Genomic DNA, 24,771 nt, shown 5'->3' with positions numbered 1-24,771 from the left:
TAACTAATCAGAAAATTTTATTTTCTATTCAATTTTAATCAATGGGAGGTCATACCTGAAAAATAAACCAATCAGATTATAAATATCCTATTTCCATACATATCCTTCCTTTACTTATCATATAAAACGTGAGTTTAACGAGATATGCAGTTAATCAATCGGGAAATTTTGAATTATTTTAGACCAATTAGGAGAATATTAAGTTGATTTAAAGAGAAAGTAAAAGTTTTAGGAGAATATTACGATGATGAGTTGATTTCAAAAATTTTAATTGAGATGTATAAATTTTAGGAGAATATTATAAATGATGATAAATAATTATAAATACCCGTCTTTGTAATATTTCATAGGCTAAAAATTAAAAGAAAATTTTGAGGAAAATTTAATATAATAAGTTGATTTTAGGAGAAAAATGAGAAATTAATAACCTTTATTAATAAGCGAAATCTCTTTTTAAGTGATACATAAGTATTAATTTTGATTTTACCAATTTTTGTTACCACCAACTTTTGGTTTCACTTATTCATGTATATCTTATAAATTTTACATTTGTATATCTTTTAATTCCCTTTTTAAGTTGTACACATTAATAACCTATATTAATAATCGAACCCCTTTTTAAGTGGTACACAAGTATTACTTTTGGTTTTACCAATTATTGGTACCACCAACTTTTGGTTTCACTTATTCATTCATGTATATCTTATAAATTTTACATTTGTATATCTTTTAATTCCCTTTGTAAGTGGTACACAAGTATTAATTTTGGTTTCACCAATTTTTGGCACCACCAACTTTTGGTTTCACTTATTCACTCATGTATATCTTATAAATTTTACATTTGTATGTCTTTTAATTCTACTAAAACTTTTGATTACACCCTTTATTCATGTATGTATATATTTTACTTCTACATGTCTTTATTCCTAATCCCGTTTATATTTTTTTAGCCTTTTTGAATCATATGCATTTTTCATATAATTATTAGAATTCTATTGTAATTTTACTACTTGATTTTTAAACAAAACCCAAATCATCCTAATTCCATATAAAAAAATATAGATATTGTAGCAGACTCATATTTGAAAATATATTATTTTTAGCCGTTTGATTTAGTATAATTAGTAGAATTTTATTTTATTATACTTCTTGATTTCTAAGTATCATTAGGTTATTCTTCTTTAATTTCTATATTGCTTGTAATATTATATGTATTATTTTATGCATTTTTTAATTGCAATTTTTATATTGATTTCAACTCAGTAATCCTATTTCTCATATGAACTGATAGTATATTTTAGTGAAATAACAAAATTTTTGAAATCGTATTATAATTATAATCTTTTTTTATTATAATTAATAAGCTTTATTAATAAGTGAAACACTTTTTTAAGTGGTACTTTGGTTTCAATTTTTTTTTATTTCATCAATTTTTTATTTCACCCTTTTTAAATTTTATTATAACTCTAAATGTATAATTTTTATTCTTCTACTACTTCTATATGACTTATAATATTATATGTATCATTTCTTATATTGATTTCAACTCAGTAATCATATTTCTCATATGACTCAATAGTATATTTTAATGAAATAATAACTTTTTTGAAATCGTATAATAATTATAATTTTTTATTATAATCATAACACAAATATCGTACCTATAAGAGAAACTCCTTTTTTAAACGGTCCCAAATTTTATATCACCTTATTTTTGTTTAACTCATATTTTGGTTTCACTCCAATCATCCTATTTCTGATACAACCCTATATTATTTTAAATTTAATAAAATATAACTAAATTGTTAAAATCGTATTGTAATAATCCCTATTTTTATTTTAGCTCGATAAGCCTACTTCCGATATGACTCTATAAAACTCTATAGTATTATTTTATGAATTAATAAAATTACTGAAATTATATTATTATAATATTTTTTATTATAATTCTAATGCAAAAAATGTATTTATCACATGTATATTACAATTTTTTACTTTTCTTAAATTAATTGTAAATAAAAAAAATTAACAATACATTTAATTCTGATTTCTCCTTAGCTTTATTTCAAATCTAGATTCATATAATTTGTATAATTCTAAATTATTTTTTAATAAATTAATCTGATTATTAGAATTATATTTGTAATTGTAATTTTTTTAATAATCAATTATATCGTAATAAATAATATATTTAGATTATAATGGTGATGTATAATAAGAAAATGCACGGACTACCCCACTTTTAGAACTGGATGCCCGAAAATACATATTAGCATGGAATAGTGGTTAAAATACCGATCAACTTATGCATACTAATATTTTATTTGAACTATACACATGTTTCTTATGCGTGACAATTGCAATAAAAGTTTTGAGTTTGGTCAACATGTGTATCATATATTAAAAGAAAATTATAAAAACATGCATGTTCGAAATGTTTATGCCTAGATATATAGAAGATGTATTACCCAAGTTCGTGTTTAGTGGATATTTTGGGCAATCGTTCTGACCACTAGATAATTTAAATTGGGTTTTCTGAGTAAAAATTAAAAATTTTGACATAACACCCATACTGTTATGATTTTTAAAAATTATTTAAATAAATTAACTCGGCTCGTGCTTGGCACGAGTTATCAACTAGTGATATTAAAAATGAAATTTATGAGAATATCTTGATGATAAGTTGATTTAAAGATAAAGTAAAAGTTGTAGGCCCGCAAGGGTTGGCTCAGTTGGTTAAAGAGGGGATAACTATCCACTTGGTCATAGGTTCGAATCCCACAGTGGTTTGTACGTTATTGAGTGAGCTCGTAGGGGTATTGCATGAGCCGGTAGGGTTTACCCAGCGCACCCGAAGGGTAGCGGCTGTGGGTTACCTACGATAAAAAAAAGTTTTAGTATAATATTATGATGGTAAATTGATTTCAAAAATCTTAAGGGAAGATGTTGTACAAACTTTAGGAGAATATTAAGAATGATGATAATATATTTAGGATAATATAAGGTGTTGTGCAAGACATGCCTTAATATAACAATGTTTTAATATGATAAGACTGAGTCGTATTGACAGTCCCAATATTTAGTTGACTTGTAATTTTAATGTAATATGTAATGGTATTTCTTGAGTCTGTAAAAATGCTGAAGAAGACTAAACCGGAGTATTTTTCAGTAAACAACCAACAAGTTAGGAATAAATCACTAGAAGAAGATCAAACATGATCATGCCTCTTAATGAAGATAAACAGCTTGGTGAAGAATGATGTTGTAGATTGAAAAATGTTCCAAGTCAAATGTTAAGAAGTCACTGATCAAGGAATATCGAGAGGTATATCAAGAAGTCAATTTGACTTGTAGAGAAGTCATTTATCTCATAGAGAAGTCATCCCACTTATATAAAAGTCATATTACCTATTGAGAAGTCAAAATGCATGTAGAGATATGGAGATGTCTACAAGTCAAAATGCATGTAGAGAAGTGGAAATATCGACAAGTTATTTACACATGTAGAGAAGTGGACATATCGACAAGTCACTTACACATATAGAGAAGTGAAGATATCGACAAGTCATTCTACATCGCGATACAGACATCTCTATACACTTTGAAGATCTCCATAACAACTTCAATTACAGAATACAACTTTCATGAAGATTCAAAGTTAGGGGAACTCTTTTGATGTTTTTAAGGCAACTACACCTAGGAAGCCTCTGTGTTGGTATTTTGCTCAGGGTTGCTGCACTATGATGAATAAAGACGTCCACACAGACACAGTTTTCTGGAGCTCGATACAAAGTGTTTTGATCTGAAGAATGTGCAGCCTTAATATTTTGACTATTTTCTTGTGCTTCATTTACAGTAAAATTTTGAGATTCTTGAATTTTCTATTCTGATGATTGATGCTAAGACCTTGGAGCTTGTTGATTTCTTCTACCGAATTATAAGGCCCATAAAATCATGGTCAGGACTTGAACGGTCTACCAAACAGCATTTTTGGAACTATAGTACTACCAGTATCTGACATGAGATAGCAATTCCATTTAGGAAAGTTATATCAGAGTTTGAAGATAGCAATTCCATGAGATAACATTTTTGTTATTTTCGTTTGAAGATGCAGGGTTATGGTTTATTGATCTTGTACAAGCCATGCATAATTGTTTATCTCATAGTAAATCCATTTTCTTCTTTAATCTCTTCAAGGATCAAGAGATTATAGCATTTGCAGATGGATCTTAGAATGCTCAAAGTGGTAAAGCTGGTATTTGAGGCATGATTGTATCTATATCTCTAGCCATAATATATGTTTTCTCTGGACCAGTTATAGTTTCTAATACTTTTGATGCTGAGTTCGCAGCCTGCATGCATGTCTGGAGGATCTTGGGAGATAAATTTAAATTTTCTCGATCAACAATCTATATAGATTTAAATTTATTGTCAGAAAAGATAGATTTATTAAAGGCGGGAAATGTTGAAGTTGATCAGAGAGAGAAAGAGTTGGTATTTTTGATTAAATCATTCCCTTGGATTAAAATTAATTACATTAAACGTTATTGGAATAATGTAGCAGATGATTTTGCTAAGGAGGGGAGAGAGGGTGAAATTAATCCACGGATGGTTTTAAATCAACTTTTGGGGATTATGGAAAAAAGTATGATATTTTATATGTATAACAGTAGTATTACTTTTGGTTTTACCAGGACGTTAGGATTGGGCAGCTTAAAACAGAGGTTAGACTGGTGCTCTATGTGCCAAGGAACAGTAATTATAGCTCTGCAGCTTAGTTGCTTTGATATCTACAATATTTGCATGGGAAATATGGGATTTTTGCATGCTCAGTAGTAAGTTGGCTATATAAACAGCAACTGAGCTATTCAAAGAACTCATTCCCAGCCTCTCTCTTCTAGCATTCTTTAGTTCTTATTTCTTTTCCTTTTACCTTCATGGCTGTAAATTGGGTACCTCCTCCCTTTGGCACTCTCAAAGTAAATGTGCACAGTGAGGCTTTTGCAGCTCCAATGCCTAATGGTAACATGAATGGCATTGGAGTGGTTTCGAGAGTTTCGGATGGTGGCCATGTTAACTGTATTGCTGGAGCGATTCCAGGTTTAACAAGTTTGGGTTCTCAATTGTGGGCAGTGCAAGTAGGGCTTCGTAGAGCTTTCGTTGAAGGTGCTAAATCAGTCATTATTGAGACTAATAACATTCAGGCTTACGGTGCTATCCAGTTTGCTCACCTCTACCTGCATCCTCATTATGATGATCTAATATATCAGATTCTGACTGTTCTTAGGAACCCTTACTGGACTTGTTCTTTCCGTCTAGTACTCTCCCAGGAACACTCTGGCCACTTATCTGTCTATCCTGGGAGGAGAACTTTTCTATGGGTTGTATTTCTTCTGTGAGCCAATTAGCCGCATGGCTGAGCTTATGGATCTTGACATGGGACTAGGTCCTCATGGACCTCAGTTTGTAGAAGCTCCCATGATTCAGGAAGAACAAGAGGTGTTTGATGAAATTTTGGAGGATGGTGATGGGATTTTGACAGATGCTTTCATGGAGAACTTGGTGTTCCAGCCTCTTGGTGCTCAGAATAAAGAGCCTCAGATGCAGGATGTGATGTTTGAAGAAAAGATTTTGGCCGACTCAGAGGAAGATGAAGACAATTTGTTTGATCTATTCTAATCGATTTCATAACATGGTGATGGTAGATGTTTGATTTCGCTGGTTGTGTTTTCAGTTCAAGAATTTAAGTCGTTGGTGTTGCTGAAGGAGTTGTTGGTGTCTCTTTTAATTTATTTATTAGTTGTCGTTGTTGTTGTTCTAGGTCTAGATTGTAGTGTCCTTGAATGTTAGGTTAAGCAAGTGTCTTATTTCCCTGGTGGCAGTTTGGTTTTGTTTGGTCTCGTGTTCTTTCGTTAGACTTTTAAGAGTCCACTCCTACTATAATTGGAGTTTGTTTTAATGCTATTGATATTCAAAAAAAAACTAGGAATAAATCTCTGGAAGAAGATCAGATCATGCCTCAGAATGAAGATAAACAGTTTGGTGAAGAATAATGTTGTATATTGAAAAATGTTCCAAGTCAAATGTCAAAAAGTCACACATCAAGGAATATCATAAGTATATCAAGAAGTCAATTTGACTTGTAGAGAAGTCATTTCTCTCGTAGAGAAGTCATCTCACTTATAGAGAATTCACATTGTCTATCGAGAAGTCAAAATGCATGCGGAGATATGGAAATGTCTACAAGTCAAAATGAATGTAGAGAAGTGAAGATATCGACAACTCATTTACACATGTAGAGAAGTGGAGATATCGACAAGTCACTTACACATGTAGAGAAGTGAAGATATCGACAAGTCACTTACACATGTAGAGAGGTGAAGATATTGATAAGTCATTCTACATCGCGATACAAACATCTCTATACACTTTGAAGATCTCTGTAACGGTTTCAATTACAGAATACAGCTTTCATGAAGATTCAAAATTTGGGGGACTCTTTTGATGTTTTTAAGGCAACTACACCTAGAAAACCTCTGTGTTTGTATTTCGCTCAGGGTTGCTGCACTATTATGGATAAAGGTGTTGGACAAACTTAGTATTTTAGACTAAGTTGTCAATCATTTTGAGACTCTATATGAGTGAGACACATTATGTGTTAGTGGTGTGTATTTATTGGAACGTATTCTTCTCTTCGAGGGGATTCCAACGCATATTAACACGCTCAAAATGAGTAAAAGGTGAATGAGAACTGATGTTCCAAAGTTTTACCTTTTAATATGAAAAGTGGTTTTGTACCACATCGAGAGTAGCACAAACCTATTCCTTAGTTTTTCTTATAAATACCATGTACCACATCGAAAAGAAAAACAAGTCCTTTCAAGCCTCTCTTTATAAATAGAGTCTTAGGGCACCAGTTTTATTAAGTCGAGGAAATAAGAGTCATCTCTTTCATTCTCGGTCTCTTTAGTCTTAAATTTTTCCAATATTCCGGTGATAGTTCTCGGGCTCAGTTCAAGTTCGCTGAGAGTATATTCGATCTATCGATTATACTAGTATCTCGTTTTATCCTGGGAAGCAGGTCGCTAAACACGGATGGTGCGGGGCGAAACTGCTTTAAGGAGACAGTTTTCTGGACTCGAGATTAAATCCAATCTCTGTTTGTTTTCTCAAACCCTTCTCCTAATTTAATTGTTAATTCTCATATGCTTATGTGATTTAAGAATTAACAATGTTTTGTGAAGTAGTTATATATTCAATATATATATATATAACAATGTCTTTATCGTACAAGATTGCTAACAATCTTAAAGCAGTTTTCTTCAATTTTCATACTTTCTTGTGAGTAGACGCAAAAGTCAATTTGATTGTTTAAATTGGATTTATTTATGGGTATATGAGTGGCCATTATTTGCCTCATTAATTAAATTAAATTTAGTGCGTTAATTTCTTTGATCACTTGTTGCCATGTGCTTGAAATTAATATAAATTTGATTTTAAGTGGTGCTTTGTTTAAGCATAACAGGTACGAGGCAAAAGTAAGCACAAAGTTGTTGGATAATTGGTTTCTTATAAGGCTATTGATGCTTTAATGGTTATTGATTTATGATCAACTTATATTCAAGTGGACATATTTGGTGACATCTCTTTCGGGTTGATCATTATAAATTGGTAGATTAAACCCAAATTTATAATTCGTCCATGTTTTTGCTATTAATGGATAGCTTATTATGTTTTGTTAACATGGTGATTGATTTCTTAATTCTGAATTGATTTTGGAATTATTAGTACACTGATACAAGAATCATATATGCTATAGTTTACATGCATGTTTGCAAGTTCATAACATGATATTGCTATGCAATTAAATGATATGGCTACATAAATGTGACCCTTCATGATGGAACTTGATTATTTGGTGATTAATTTTTTAATCATTGTTGAGTGATGATAAGGCATCAATTATTATTGTTTAATCTTTAATAATGGAGTTATATCACAAACTTGTAATACTGGATAGAATGCAGTAACATGTTTGTTGTTAAATAATGTGACGAGGTGGGCAGCTGAAGTGAACCAGATTTACAATTGCTCAGGATTCTCCACATTAAAAAACCTAATGGGCCTGGAGTACAGGTTATGGGTCGGCACATAAATTATATTTTTCTGGTTGGATTTTTCCTCCAGTTAAATAGTAATTTCACGTGTTGGTGTCGGTCTGCTGCGGCAGTGACACACGAGCCTATTATAGTGATCCATGTGATACTTAATACGGCGAATATTGATATCAGTATTTATGCTGAACTTTGGAGAGAATCCGAAAAGTTGTTAACCCTAACGCATCAGTTGATCAAGGATCACTGAATGTGGGTTTATTGGAGATTTATGTTCTTCCTTGGGCCTTTTCTGGTTGTACCAGTAGGTGAGCCATAAATGTAGGTTCGTGTGAACCATGTAAATATTTTCGAGAAATTCGGTAATTGAATTTTTAATGATAAGAACTACGGGAAGTTCTTTTAACATGATATTAAAATCTTATAGGTTTTAATGAATAACGTAAAACCTGCTCAGATGAGAGGTAGTGACACGATACGTGTTTACTGTCTAGTTTGATAGTAAAACATTTTTCACTCGTACTCGTAGTCGAGTCAATATTGAAGCTAAATAGAGAGATGTGTGCTCTATAAACTCAAGGGTAAATCCAACTTAATACAGATAATTAAGATGGCTGTGAATAAGTTTGATGATGAATAATCACCGGGCAAATTCTGTTTGCAACGTGAATATTCATGAGGTCGTTGCACCTTACTCGCATTATATAAATGGAGTAGATGCAGACTTGAGTTGCGCTCTGAAAAAGATGCAAAACGATTGTGATCAGCTCAGACTATCACTGAATTTGAGGATATTAGTTACGAAGGGCTAATCGTTCCTTAAACATGATACCACAGAAGGAAATAATTAAATTTCCTATTAGTTTTGGAATATTTTCTGACATTCTGTAAAATATTAAAATTGTGGGGGTATCTAAAATAGAAAATTATTGAATTTTCTATGAATAGTGGAATGTAATGAAACATTCTTGAAAATAATTGAAATGTGGGGGTATCTCGAAACTTGATATCAATACCTCTGTTGGTAGCATGAGATCCAAAATCAATTGAGATATTTTGGATGGATACATAGACAATGGTTGAGTCTAATAATATCCGATATATGAATCTAATTTTTGAGATTCGTAAGAATACTATTACAGAGTTTAGGAATGCTTATGCGATAAGCTAGTAGATCCTAGTAGATCTGTAATTAAAAGTCATCTAAATGAACTTACGAGTTATTGGATGAATGTGAGGATGAACCTGCAGAGAGCAAAAGACTTGGATAATTGCTAGTCCCGAATGTCTTGATAATTTGCTTGAAGGTGAACTCGTAAATTTAATAGAAGCAATGCGCTTCATTTATAATTTCTTGATAAGTGAATATATCAAGAGAAAATTTGACTATTACTGAGAGTCAATAAATCAAGATTTTCTAGCACGTGTACTAGAAAATGGATTGTGCATGTTCTCTCTATGTCCTTTGTGGGGGAAAGGATGTTAAGAAATAGAGAGAGTGGTTCTGTTTGACAGAATCTTGTTTAAAAAAATATATAGATCTTCTTACGAGATAGAAGCATTAGGACCCAAATGAATTTTTAAATTGGGAAAATATATCTGGGTCTGAAGGAAGTATAAGGTCAGACTGATACAAAAATATTACAGTCGAAAGTGATGACCTTATATAATTTATGAAATATTCTCGAGTTTTGAGAATAAGGTTCATTAAGATGATACTAAAATTATCGTATTGTGAAATTTAAAAGTACATCAATGAACATTGAGATGGTCTTTCTAAATAGATATTTGGAGAAATATCTATTTACGTGAACCCGAGGGTTGCTCTAGATAAAACAAGAGTAGAAAATCTGTATTTTCGGTGATCATGTTGAGTGAAACAACATTGACACGAAATAATGGCATATTAAATTTGATATTGCTATGATAAGCAATGGCTTCAAATAAATGACATGGTTGCCATTTTGAGGACGCTCAATATTGGTTGCTATGTGAATAATGATTGCCAGTTTAAGGACGCTTAAACTCGGTAATGATGCAAACTGAAATTGCTGGTTTTTGGGACGCTAAAATCTGGTAATATCAATAACAAGTGAAGCCTTAAGTAATAACTAGTAAAGTTATTTCACAAATATGAAATATGTCAATATGAGATGTCAAACTGATTCAAAATCAGAGAATTGACAAGTGTGCATGTGTTATTTACACATGATATGCAAGTCATAATTGATTGCATGTGAGTGATCTGATCATTACGAGAAGTAATGACAAGAGGATCATCTCTGAAAATCTTGATGAGATTGAAAAGTTTTGATTTGAAGATTACAATCTTCGTGACTTTAAAAGTTTTAGATGATACATGTCACATGTTGGTGATGTGAATTTTGAAGAGGTCAACGAAGCTAAAGTTGTCATAGCTGGAATGGATTTATATATATCCAAGCGTAGATGAACAAGGATCTCTCAAGAAGGATTGCAAGTCTGTTGTACTTTTTAAAATTGTACAAAATTAGACATAGGCTACACAGTTGGTAAACTGGGTAGATACACGAGTACAATGGAAATTGGTCACTTGGAAGTGATTGCAATGAGATTTAAAGTGTATGATATGTGCTCGTTAGCTTGGACTGCAATACGAAAGATATCTAATTGTACTATGTGAATATAGTATGTAAATTAGATATTTGACTTTAAGAACTTAAAAGTCATTCGAGAATACATTTCACACTTAGCAGCCGTGTCATGGAAATCCTAAACTTAGCTCGATTCATGATGGAATACGAGTCTGGTGCATAAAATAAATGCAGTTAAAAGGCCGAGTAGCCACTTTGTAAGGATATTCCTAAATGACAAGGAAAATGTGTCTTCAATATGCATATATCGTGTAATCAATATGCAAATTGGGAGATCACATTATTGTGTATGAAATGGTATGTCTCACATCTATGATGAGGACATAATACCATTAAACAACTATTCTCAACGAGAATTATCATGATTGACTATGTAAAGTTAAATGATAATGTTTGGATCCACTAACCAGATGGTTAAACTGAGCGAATCTGTTTAAGCCAAGGGAATCTAGTTAGACCGAGAGATAGTTGTCAAATCATCGAGAGGAATGGGCCTTGCCTATTGCTTAACGGCGTCATGGTGGACACCCAACCTTGCTGACTGGAGATCCCAAGAACTTGGTTCAATGGGACAACTAAATCATGATGACCAAATCACTGTGGGGGTAACCCCTGGCCTATTTCTATGATGATGAAACAGTGAGACCCGTAAGGTACGAGGTTAAGCTTTATGCTTTTAATGATCTTTGACGAATACAGGGATTTCAAGTTTGAATACATAATATTCGGTTAAGTAAATGCGGGTTACTCTATAAGATAAAGATCACCTATGTAAGAGAGAAGTATGGCCGCTTCAAAGGAGAATTGCGAGGCACAATTCTTTAGAAACTCTTGCAGAACCAGGACGATGTTCCAGGGCCAAAATGGACATAATCATGAGAACTGAATGAGTCAGGAAAGTTATAGTGATGAGTATGTCATCGTTTACACAAACGGTCGAACAGTTCAAGGACATCGCGTCATACTGTCTACCAGTAAAGTCGATATACTTATTCGAGCGAAGGTTCAAGGAGCATTCTCTACCTATCGTATGCTATATCCGACCGCCGGAACTATCACCAAGTCAAGCTCCGCGTCTGTCTGTCTATATGGTGCGTGCTACTGGACCATCAATCTCATTTGTGGGGGATTGTTGGACAAACTTAGTATTTTAGACTAAGTTGTCAATCATTTTGAGACTCTATATGAGTGAGACACATTATGTGTTAGTGGTGTGTATTTATTGGAACGTATTCTTCTCTTCGAGGGGATTCCAACGCATATTAACACGCTCAAAATGAGTAAAAGGTGAATGAGAACTGATGTTCCAAAGTTTTACCTTTTAATATGAAAAGTGGTTTTGTACCACATCGAGAGTAGCACAAACCTATTCCTTAGTTTTTCTTATAAATACCATGTACCACATCGAAAAGAAAAACAAGTCCTTTCAAGCCTCTCTTTATAAATAGAGTCTTAGGGCACCAGTTTTATTAAGTCGAGGAAATAAGAGTCATCTCTTTCATTCTCGGTCTCTTTAGTCTTAAATTTTTCCAATATTCCGGTGATAGTTCTCGGGCTCAGTTCAAGTTCGCTGAGAGTATATTCGATCTATCGATTATACTAGTATCTCGTTTTATCCTGGGAAGCAGGTCGCTAAACACGGATGGTGCGGGGCGAAACTGCTTTAAGGAGACAGTTTTCTGGACTCGAGATTAAATCCAATCTCTGTTTGTTTTCTCAAACCCTTCTCCTAATTTAATTGTTAATTCTCATATGCTTATGTGATTTAAGAATTAACAATGTTTTGTGAAGTAGTTATATATTCAATATATATATATATATAACAATGTCTTTATCGTACAAGATTGCTAACAAAAGGCGCCCACACAAATACGCACACATAGTTTTCTGGAGCTCAATTCAAAGTGTTTTGATCTGAAGAATGTGCAGCCTCAACATTTTGACTATTTGTCTTTTGCTCATTTGCAGGGAAACTTTGAGATTCTTGAACTTCCTGTTCTGATGATTGATGCTAAAACCTCCAGAAAACCGTGGTCACGAGTAGAACGGTAACAGCAGTTTGGGAAATATGGTATTACTAGTATCTGGCATGAGACAGCAATTACATTTAGGAAAGTTATACTACAGTTTGAAGATTGGCTGACCAAACATAATGTGTTGATAAAGGAGCTTGGTGGGCATTTGAATAAAGCTGCATTCATAACTTGCGGAAATTGGGATATAGGGTCTAAAATCTCTTTACAATGCAGAATATAATTTAGATAATGAATTAATAGCATGCTTCTATATAATTTTCTCATCATCAAATTGCAATATACATGTAATGACCATTTCAGAGTACATCAATCCTCCAGAGGTTACTTAACCATCTTGAAGTTGCTACATTGCATCTTAATTGCTAATCTCCTCGTATTCCAGTGCTATAAACTTGTGTGCTGAAGACTACTAACGATGTCGTCTGCGTAGATTATATCTGGTGGCAGTGGTAGAGGATACAATTGAATTCTCTTCGACTTCCTCTGGAATCATAAAATCGGGATCTTCCAATTTGTCTGCATCTTCTGGCAAGTCCGCGTCAATCCATGCAGACCATTCGTCATCGCTGTCTATGTCCTGTGACAGTTCTTTTTGTTTCTGCATGACATTGAACTTCTCCACTAGTGTTAAAAGCATCTGATAGTTCAGAGACTCGTAGTCCCTGCATATTTCGTATTATGTCAGATACCTAATGTTATAAACTCAAACCCTTTTAGTTGTACGATAAAGGTTTTACTATAGTTCTAGTCTCACCTGTAGTTATAAATTGCAGATGAATACTGATAAAAAGCATAAATCGCAAACGCTAGCCTGACTGCATTTGTTTTCCATGCACAATGGTCGATGATGGTGTTTGTCCAATACCTCAGCACTAAAAATTCGAACAAAAATGCAACACATAAACCTGCACAAATCAAACAATCAAATGACTAGTCTTAAGGTAAAGATGCAACTAGGTTGAACAAACATACCCATATAAAGCCTAGGTCTGACTGTGTGTGTCTGCTTGGCACTTGTGAGCATGTAGATGACAAAAATTGCCATGGAGTACACTATGAATGCTTTGATTAGTCGGGATTCGAGAAGAATAGCATTGTGTAGAGCAAATAGCTTGTCAATTGCAAGAAACATGGTTGCTTGCTTTGATTCAAAGGCTTCCTGTAAAGCAACAAAAACACCTTTACATAACATCAAGATGAATGCACTAATTAAACTACACATCTATTAAGTAACTTACTTACCTGAGCTTCCAAAATTTTCCCTGAATTCTCGACCAAGTGATCATGAGCTAGTTCTAGCTGTTTTTGTCGATTTAAAAGCTCTTCCTGCTGCCTGTGACCAAATTCAGCTAATTGTTGCATGATAACCCTGCAGAAAAGATTACGAAAATGACTTGATTAGTACTAAAATTCTTATATTTTATAGATCTGATTTTTACGTTCAAGGAACTTACTTGCTTTCCTCAAGTGATAGAGACATAAAATCATTGAGTCTGCGAAGACCTTCAACAGCTGCTGATTGTCCGGCTAGAAGTTCATTTTGTCTGTCGAGAGTAACTTCAGTTACATTCCCAATGTCTTCAGCAGTGCTTTGCAAAATATTCATTTTTGACGACATTGCATCCCCAACCCTAATGATGTGATTTTGTATATCTACCGTTTTACTTCCCAAGAGACTAATGTCCTGGTCTAATTTGTTGTGAGAGTCGCGAAGCATTATCATTCCCTCTTCAATTGTTTCAACCATCTTTCCTTGACCTTCGCGAAGTTCTCCTTGTGAAGTTGCTATCACTGCAGATAGCTCATAAACTGCTTCAGTGTTAGTTAACACGACATTCACATCATCTCCAACGCTTTTCAAGGTCTGAGCCACTTGGTTGGTACGAAGATCAACCAATGATAAAGATTCCTTAATTTGATTCGAGCTCTGTATTAGTTCATCTGCCCTCTCTTCTATATTCTCTATCTTGGTTTGTGTATTTTCTGCACTCTCTTTTAATTCATTTACCAGCCTCTCCATTTGACGCTTGAATGCATCAGCCCTGGCATCAGAAACACACAATTCTATTAACTTCTTTTGAAAAGTTGATTAATACACAATGATTAGTTAAATTTATGCCCTGATCACACAGGATGACTACAAAGGATCAAGTATGATAAGTAGGATAGACCAAAACATCGATAAATTAAGTGGACAGGTATGGTACTTACTGTAATTGATGACATATGGAGTTGGTTTCAAGAAAAAACTCGAGATAGACTTTATGAGCACTCTCATCTAGTTTTTTACGACAACTCATCATGGTAGATTTCACATCACAGTAAGGAAAATCAGTCCTTCCAGAATCCCTTTGAAAGCAATCACTGAGATGCCAGGCAAATCTAGACCTCATCTCCTCACCAGCAAGAATCTCCGAACACCCTGCAAACAGATTTCTATAGGCATTTTGCCAGCAAGAATTCGAGGACACCACCCTTCTTCTGGCATTATCCAGCAATTTCATTCCCTTGTGATTATTAAGAGGCTCCATAGAGAATTCTGCTATCATATCCTTCGGGCCTCGACTTTCTTGATGATCATTCCCATGAGCCTCTTTAGAGAACCACCAACCAGCAACTGGCTGATAATTGTGCAAAAGCAGGATAAAAGCCAATGTGAACTTAAAATAAAGCCTTACTGTTTCAGTTCTTTTCCTGGTTATCATCCTTTTAGCCTGGAATCAACAAAAATTGATCTGCAACATTTTAGTACTTGTTGCAAATATATAAGACAGATCTTCAAGATAATCTTGTCTAATAATAGTAAATAATCTTACAATAAATAAGCTAGCAACTGTAGAAGGAAAGCGAGAAACGAATAGTGTGACAATGGGAACAAGAACAACATAAGTAGCAGTGAAGACAGGTAAAATCAGAAACAAAGGACTCTAATTTTCAGTTTCCACAGTTTTACTGCACTCTAGACAAATCCTTATGACCACGATAACCAACTCCAACTTATAATTAGCTTTAAGTCAAATAATTTTCTCATAAAACAGCCACCTCCAACTTATAATTAGCTTTAAGTCGAATAATATTATCATAGAATAGCCAACTCCAGTTTATAATTAGCTTTAAGTCCAACAATATTATCAAAGAAAAGCATTATAATCAAAATTTTGAACAATGAACACGTTACCGGGATAATCATAATCCAACAAGTAACATCGAAAACAGAAACTGCAACCGAAAACAGACCTGTAACGTGTACAGCATGCAAAACAGCATGCACAATTAAAAACATAATTTGTACCTTGTTTGCAAAGAAGCTAAGACTTAAGAGAGCTGGATGTATATAGATAGCTCTGTTTTGAAAGCAGAGGAAGAGGAAAATATTAACAGAGCAATGAATAATTTATTTTAGATTCGAGACTCTGTATGTGACATGTAAGGGGATGATGTTGGGCTGGGAAATCTTAAAATAAGTAACTTATGACTTAAAATTATTAAGTGCGAAATAAGTGATAAGTTGATAAATACTTATAAGTTCATAAGTGTTTGGATAAATTTACTTATAAGTCAGAATTTTTTTTACTTAAATGAATTAAAACAAATAATTATTAAATATAATTATCTTAGTTCATGAATCTTAAATTAGAAAATATTTAAAAATTTATATTTTAAAATCAAAACTTTAGAAAAAAGTGAAAAAATGAAAATAAGTTGGAAAAAAGTACGTGTCACTGCCAACTTTCAACTTATCAGCTTATAAGTTGTAAATTCAGCTTATAAGTTGGGTCGATAAACACTCGTCGATAAGCTGTTAAGGGCTTATAAGCCATTAGTGACTTATGTAGAAGGATGAAACTTAGGCGCCAAGTTGTGTTGCATGAAATATGAAATTGAAAATTTAATAAATCTGAAAGTAACTGAAAGTAGATAGCCTGATGGTGATGGCCTGATCATGGGACATATTTCTCTAACACGCTACAGAGAAATTGACTTGGACACCTGTAATAATAGGAAAAAATGTTAAATTCATAACAGTTTTTTAAAATTCAGAGCATAAATGAGATAAAAAGACTAAAATTCCCTCTTGATTGTCCATCAACAATTCTAGTAAGAAAATAATATGAGGGTAATTTCGTCTTTTCACACTCTTCTGCTCTGAATTTTAAAAAATTGCTCTGGGTTTAATACTTTCCCTGTAATATTGTGTAGTATAATCATAAATAAAATTTTATTATACAAATTTGATTTCATTTAATTCCGTAAAAAAAGAAAGTATTTTTAGTTTTATTTTTTTTCAAGAATGACGTTACACAATATTTAATGTTAATCTGAATTTGAATATGATTATTAATTTTAGGAATTTCACGGAAAAAACAAAATACAAATAATTTAAGGTTAAGACAAGAAGTGCCTCCCAAACAAAATATGCTAAAAACAGAAACGAACTTGTCTCCTGATATATGATAATAAGATCTTAGGATGATTTTCATGTACAAATACATAAAAGTAATCAAGTAATGAGAGAGAGATTTTATAGGATAAAAAATGGTGAAAAAAGGAAATATAAAATACTACTCCCTCTGTCCCTTTGAATTCTATACGTTACTTTTCGACACGCTTTTCAATACTCATTTAAAATATAATTTCATAATATTTTTTTTAATTTTTTTTTCTGAATAAAAGTTTTATGTTTAAACTTTTATTCAAAAAAAATTTGAAAAAAACATTACGGAAATATAGAGTTCTCGAAATGCGTGCAAATAGTAAACGTATAGAAATCAACCGGAGTGAGGGAGTATCCATGATCAACGAGGGAGGGAGAGAGAGAGACCAGTGTACTGTCCAGTGACAGCGAAGATGATATAGAAGACGAAGAATACATGTAGCATGCACTAAGAATCAGTTAAAATTATGTGTGTGTTTTCTACTTTCTATATGTTTTAGGTTTACATAGTGGTAGGGACACGAACTGACTTTGGGTAGACAGATTAAAAAATAAAAAGAACTTTTGGTTGGAAGTAGATTGTGTAACTGATATGTTGTCATTACATGAATAATTGTTTTTGTAACTGACCATATGTGGCTTTTGGTTGGAAACATGGCACATACGCGAGAAGCACAACACAATCGGAAGCTATTTTTATCTCATTAGGCTAATTATGTGATCTAAGAAGTGAAAATGAAGTTAAATAGTTATAATATATATATATATAGCTTTTGAATACATAGCTACTGCAAATTAAGGTGTAGTTGTGCAGAGACGTTACGCCTAAAAAATTGATTAAAAAAATAGAGAAATTTTTTAGGAAGGTTATTGAAGTCCGTCTAAATATTATAACTTAAGAGCCTATAAAATATAATTTTTATAAGGAGCCTCTTCCAAGCAACTCTTGGAGTTACTCTTAATACACGTACAGGTAATATCCTTCTTCGTTGGCTATTTTCGCTCTTGTTTTGTTTCGTTAATGGGAACTAGTTCTCGTTTGAGCATTTGGCATTGCCTTCTTGTTTCTTTGCACTACTTGAAATATGTGAGGACATTGGTTTTTGCATAATTCCGTTATGAATTTCGGTTTATCAAAATTAGCAAAAAAATGTCGGTTTATCAGTGTGTTCGGAAATTTGGTAATGTGATTTATTCACCATAGACCTTGTTCAACATATTTGCTAGATGAAAGAATGTAAAGCATCTGTAAAAAAATTATATACATCATCAGTCCACCAAGGCGTTTATGAACTGTGTCGCATTGAGATCCAAGAACCAAGATGTTAGATTATTGACAAGGCCATTTCTCAGACAATTGCAGTCCTTCGATATGCCATTAGGGAATTCGTGTTCTTGATAATCTAGATACCTTATTGTTCTGATCATATCATACACAAGGATCATTGTAATGTCTGTAGTCTTACCATTTTAAGCCATCCCTATGATGGAAATCTCTGCAAGCTTATGCTTTGTAAATCTTGCGAGTTGCTGGAATAAGCTTCTTGCGTCCACCTAGAATCCAAGGAGATATTTAGATCAGGATTAGATCAGGCATATGAACATGTCTTTGAAGTTGTTGGAAGAGCCGGATACCATAGGAAAGGCATATGAACATGTCTATGAAGTTGTGGAGGAGTTTAGATCACGATTAGTAAAATATAACAAGCAATCCAAAGTAATCAAAAGCATTGCAATGTAATGGTCCACAAAGACCTAGCTTCGGCAAATTACGAGTTCTGGCTAATACATGTTGACATGGCCTAGTAGGGCTCACTAGTGATATGGTCTACAAATTTTCCAGTAAGTTGTGCTCATCTTCAATATTAGACATATTAACAAGATTCTCTCCTGATCTGATACACAAATGCCTCAAGTTTATCATATTACCTACAACAACTAGGCTTCGTTGTATAAGATTCATCAAATATTCCTCTGCAACATTCTCAGAGTTCTTTTGGGTTCCATCCTGATGTATGAATCCCTCTGTAACCCATAACCAAAGCAACCTACATACAGGGATGTCATGATCTTCTGAAAATGCTCCAAAAGAGAGAAAACAATGTCTTAAGTGTCGAGGTAGGTGGTTATAACTCAATACTGGTGTGCCCATGTACTGAATTGTATCAATTATAATGTAGGAACCTACAATTTCTGCAACCGAAGCCCATGAATCTACCTCGAAACTATTTTTTAGTATACCAGCAATCATAACAATTGCAAGAGGCAAACCTCGACATTTTTTTGTAATACTCTCCTCAATCAAACTCGAATTGCCAAACATTTGTCCATCTCTAAAAGTTTTAATTTTAAACAAATCAAAAATTTCATCTTTCGTAAGGAAGCGCAAACAAAGTGGTTTCCCATCAGACTGTGCATGCAAAGCGACCTCTTTTAGCCAGGTTGTTAACATAATTTTACTCCCCTTCTCATCAGGAAAACAGATTTTAAAATCATCCCATGTCTCGTTGCTCCATACATCATCAATTACAATCAGGTATCTTCGACCCTTCAAAGCACGGTACAAGGCATGGGCTAACATATTATCACTCATCCTACAAATTTCATCAGTAATCTTAACAACAGACCTTAAAATGGCAAGAAATAAATCCTTTTTTTGATAGTTCTGAGTAAAAGTTATCCATGATCGAACATAAAAATAAGATACTATAAAAGGATGAGTATATACTCTTGCAGCTAATGTAGTTTTACCAAGCCCAACCATGCCTACAATGGAGATAACTCGAAACTTCTTCTTAGTGATAGACACTGGTTGTTGGAGTAAATCAGTTGCCTCCACTTTGAATCTAACAAAAACTTCCCTATCCTGTTTTAGAAATTTGGAAATGTCCAAATAAAACTTGGAAGGGAGATGTTGGGACAAATACTCATCCTCGGCCTCTCTACCATTCGAGCTCACCAATCTGCTCATTTCTAGAAAGAAATTCCATTCTATACTTGGGCTTAGTGATATCCGTGGAGGCTTCCTAAACACTTCAACAAGCCGGTCTCCAACAAGGTCAAGATGCAGAGGATGATTAAAATCGAAAGATTCAACAAAAAGCTCCAAATAAGAATTTTCCACCTTCTTAAAACCTTGATTGGTTGCTCTAAATATCAAAGCCACTTCAAATGCTAGCCGATTTCCAACATGGGTAAGTTCCGTAGGATCATTAAATAAAAAGTATGCACTTGTACTCACACTCTTATACTTAAGTATCCTAGTAACAAGAACATTTAGTGTTGGATCACTTAACAACTCAGATAAATAATCCTCATCTCGATTTTGAAATGCTTTTCTAGTAACAAGAACATTTAGTGTTGGATCACTTATCAACTCAGATAAATAATCCTCCTCTCGATTTTGAAATGCTTTCAAGAAGTGTCTTAGCTGTTGAGAATAAAAATAAAGTAGAGATATTTCTATAGGTTTCCGATCAGGATATTCAAGAAACCTATTCACTTGCACTAACAGAAGATCAAACAGAATATGAGTAATGATTTTTAGTTGGGCGGTAGATGCACAAAGCATACCTTTAGAAAAAGCTGCTTTCGACGTTCTCCATTTGGAAACGATAGCTTTCTTCATCCTCAAATCCCCTGTTACTTCCACTTCTTTATTTTGAGAAGGCTAATTATGTAGCTTATAAGTTACTTATAAGATATTCCAAATGAAACGAGCATTAGACTTAGAGGAGGCGAGTACTTGAATCATTCAGGTTGAACAGGTGCTTGGTTTACTTTCTAAGACACCCTCTTCATCATAAGCTAATTTAGAAAAATTGATCATCAAGTGTGTACTACAATATGGAGAATGCAGCTCAAGTTGCAGACATTTGGAACAGAGTATGATTAAAAAACTTCCAGGAAATATAATCGGAAGTGCCAAATCTTCTGATTTTGCACAAAGGGATCGTATTTAACAACTTAAATGTTTCAAGGTGTATTAAGAGGCATAGATCAGGACATTTTAATTCCCCGCACATTGTCATCAATGGTCCACAAAGACCTAGCTTCTGCAAATTACGAGTTCCGGCTAATATATGTTCACATGGCCTAGCAGGACTCACTAGTGACATGGTCTGTAAATTTTCCAGTAAGTTGTGCTCCTCTTCAACATCAGACATACTAGTTGCAACAATTCACTTGGAAATTGGAACAATTCTATGAAGGATATATCCAAAGCCCTAACAAATTGAGAAGGATACCATACAACCAGGGGAGGATCTAGTAAGGGTCATGGGGGGACATGTGTCCCCGAAAATATATGAAAGTGCCCCCGAAAATTAAAATATATAAATATGTATGATACAACTGATACATCCTTAAAGAATGATTGGGATACTTCAGAAGAATAGCAAGAAGAGTTGGATGGAAAAGTATAGGAACTATCACTGAGCCAAAGTTGGGATTTTCTGTCAAGATTTATTAAAGAATGAGAACATAAATAAAAATGTTTGTTGTGCTCGTAAATATTTGTTGAAAACTTTTCTTTTTCAGTTTTTCTCAGGCACAACTCGCGTAAAAGGTCATGAACACGGCATGTTTTCATTGCACCATTTAATCCATTCCTACCCACAACAACTAGACTTCTTCCTATGAGCTCCATCAAGTATTTCTTTGAAATATCTTCCAAAATCGATTCAGGGCCATCCTGATATATGAATCCCTATGCAACCCATAACCATATCAACTTGTGTACTGAGATAATTTTGCTCCCATTGTTGTCATTAGGAAAACAGTTTTTAATATCATCTCATGCCTCATTGCTCCATACATCATCAATTATAATCAGGTATCTCTGCTCCCTTAATCTACGGTGCAAGGTCCGGGCTAACATATATTCATCCATCCTACAAACTTTATCAGTAATCTCAATGACGGACCTTAAGACAGAAAGCAACAAATCCTTTTTTTGATAATGCTGAGTAAAAGTTATCCATGATCGAACATAAAAGTAAGATACTACATAAGGATGATTATAAAGTCTTGCAGCTAATTTAGTTTTACCAAGTCCAGCCATACCTACTATGGAGATCACTTGAAGCTGCTTCTTAGTGATCGACGCAAGTTGTTGAAGTAAATTAGTTTCCTCAGCTTGAAATCCCACGAAAACTTCCCCCTCTTGTCTCTAGAAATTTGCTTTTGTCAAAATGAAACTTGGAAGGTGAGACTCGGGTCAAATACTCATCCTTAGCGTCCCTACTAAGGAAGCTCCGCCTTTTTAAGTAATTCCATCGAATGGACCTTCGTGGGACTTCAACTAGTGTGCCTCCAACAAGGTTAAGATCCATAGAATTATTACAATCAAAAGATTCAACAAAAAGTTCCAAATAACAAGAATTCACCACCCTCCTAGAACCTTGAATCGCTGACTTATACATCAAAGCCACTTGAAATGCTAGTCGATTTCCAACATGAGTAAGTTCATCAACTAAAATTTCAGCACTTGTACTTACAGTACTCTTATGCTCAAGAATTCTAGTAACAAGAACATCTATGGTCTTCAGATCCGAGAGGGACACAAGTAGTTCAAATATTACACCATACTTGTCGATTTTGACTTACTTTTTAAAATAGAAATAAGGCAAATATTATTCCTTCTCTAAATTTTAATTATATTGATAGCAGTATTTATCAAGGCACTTGTAATAGAGTGTGTTAAACAGTTGAGGTGCATGTTCAAGCTATACGTGTAAATTTGACATGCATACTTTAATCAATGGCGATTGTCAACTATCTGCAGCCTGATGTCAAAGCAATCAAGGAGATGATCGAAGATTTAATAACTCAGGACTATCGCGAAAGAGACAAGGACAATGCTACTTTGTTCAGGTATCTGCAGGCATGATTATGCAAAATGTATAGTCGAAACAGATTCAAGATTCCCACTAGAGCAAGTAGCACTCCAACATTCGAACCGATTCATGGCTGTACTGCTCTATGTTCCCCGGACTAGGGTATAAGTGTCGGACACGGGTTCGTATCCAAGTGTCGGACTCAACAATATTCTGAAAAATTTACATGTTTTTGGCATAAAATAAGTGTCTAAGTGTCCATAAGTATGTCCGAGTCGAGTATCCGACACGCGTACTCTAAGTAAAATAAAGAGTCTGGATAACTAAGGTACTGCTGCGAGATGAAGAAACTAGCAACACAGACTGCAGTGTATGTTTCCCTTATGAAAGTTGTGTACATGATTTATACATTGTAGAGATGCTGGTTCTGAAGTGTGTAGTGATGTGCAATAATAAAACTATAGAAGTAATCTGCAGGTGTAAATTACAACAAGCTGCAAGTGTAAATTATGCTTCTTAGAAGCTTAATTTGATCGATTATTTTTCAATTTTTTCATATTTATTCAATTTGATTCGAGTTCGAGAAATGATTGTCCTTTTTTTTCAAAGTTTCAAAATTGATATTTTTGTTATGTAAAAAAATGATAAGAAAATTACAGCCCATATCCAACTTTACTTGAGAAAACAAAACAAGTACCCCCTCCGGGCAATTTTTTACATTGGGGACTGGTGAGACAAATAAATTTTTAATGTATAAAGTGGTTATATTTTAATAAAGTAGTGAATGCAATTAATTTTTATGTTATAAAAATTACTAGGAAAATTTTGGAATATAAAGAAACTAGAGGAATGACCAAAAAAGAAAAAACTGAAAAATACAATATCATTTTATAGGATTCCTTGGGACTTGTTTTAATTATGATATAATTTGTTTTTTTAAAACTCCATTTTTCTGATGTACCATAAGTCTACTATTTAAAAGAAATAAATTTGTCCCCAATAAAAATGAGAAGATTTTGTTTTATATAAATTTATGTAGCATTAAAATGCTTTTCTTAATCTATTTACTAATTTCCATAAATCTGACTAAAAACTCAAAATCCAAGACATAAATAAAGCAGATACATAAGAAATATATTGGAATTATATTAAACTTCTTTTAAATCTTGTAAAATTGAGTAGAATTGTGACTGAATTTTACCATTTTAGATTTTGATGACCATTTGTCAAATGGAAAGGATTGCTCAATTACAGCATATGCAAATATATAAGTAAGTAGCTTGACAAGTCAAATTCATTCATATCTTTGTAATATGCAAAAATTATTAGAATAATATTATAATATAGAACTAAATAATATATAATAATATTATAATAGAGAATAAATTACAAATATTTTGAATATTATATTACAAATTTAAAATTTTGGATCACCAAAATTAGAAGCTTATAATGTTTATCAATATCTTTGGAATTTATTTTATATTATTTATTTTTTGCATAAATTTGTATATGTAAAAATTAAATAATATAAAATAATATTATAATATAAAATAAATTACAAAAAATTTGATTATTATATTACAAATTTAAAATTTTGGGTCACCAAAATTAGAAACTTGTAATGTTCGTAATTTATTCTATATTATTTAACTTTTTATTTTTTTATAAGTAAGTCACTTGACAGGTCAAATGTAAAATAGAACCAACTTAATC

General features: G+C 33.2%; 1 protein-coding gene across 1 annotated transcript; it reads right to left on the bottom strand.

The window, feature by feature from the left end:
- Nucleotides 1–13,188: 13,188 nt before the first annotated feature.
- Nucleotides 13,189–16,173, bottom strand: LOC141677754 (protein GAMETE EXPRESSED 1-like). The gene is made up of 7 exons (XM_074483806.1): nucleotides 16,076–16,173; nucleotides 14,995–15,497; nucleotides 14,238–14,825; nucleotides 14,026–14,152; nucleotides 13,756–13,942; nucleotides 13,538–13,688; nucleotides 13,189–13,445 (listed from the first exon to the last, which is right to left on the bottom strand). Exons 2-7 carry the CDS (start codon nucleotides 15,486–15,488, stop codon nucleotides 13,193–13,195), a joined length of 1,800 nt encoding a protein of 599 aa, XP_074339907.1. The 5' UTR covers nucleotides 15,489–15,497; nucleotides 16,076–16,173; the 3' UTR covers nucleotides 13,189–13,192.
- Between the last annotated feature and the right edge of the window lie 8,598 nt (nucleotides 16,174–24,771).

The sequence above is a fragment of the Apium graveolens genome, chromosome 1 (assembly GCF_009905375.1).
Source record: "Apium graveolens cultivar Ventura chromosome 1, ASM990537v1, whole genome shotgun sequence".
Classification (NCBI taxonomy): Eukaryota; Viridiplantae; Streptophyta; class Magnoliopsida; order Apiales; family Apiaceae; genus Apium; species Apium graveolens.
The sequence above is the reverse complement of the archived record's forward strand: the minus strand, read 5'-3'. Positions and strand labels throughout refer to the sequence as shown.

Bases quoted from the DNA above. Each gene is read 5' to 3' on its own strand.
- LOC141677754 (XM_074483806.1), bottom strand. From the start codon at position 15,488: ATGATAACCAGGAAAAGAACTGAAACAGTAAGGCTTTATTTTAAGTTC. The intron at 14,153-14,237 runs GTAAGTTCCTTG...TCTTTTCTGCAG, and splicing joins CTATCACTTGAGGAAAGCAA to GGTTATCATGCAACAATTAG. The intron at 13,689-13,755 runs GTATGTTTGTTC...TGATTTGTGCAG, and splicing joins CAGACCTAGGCTTTATATGG to GTTTATGTGTTGCATTTTTG.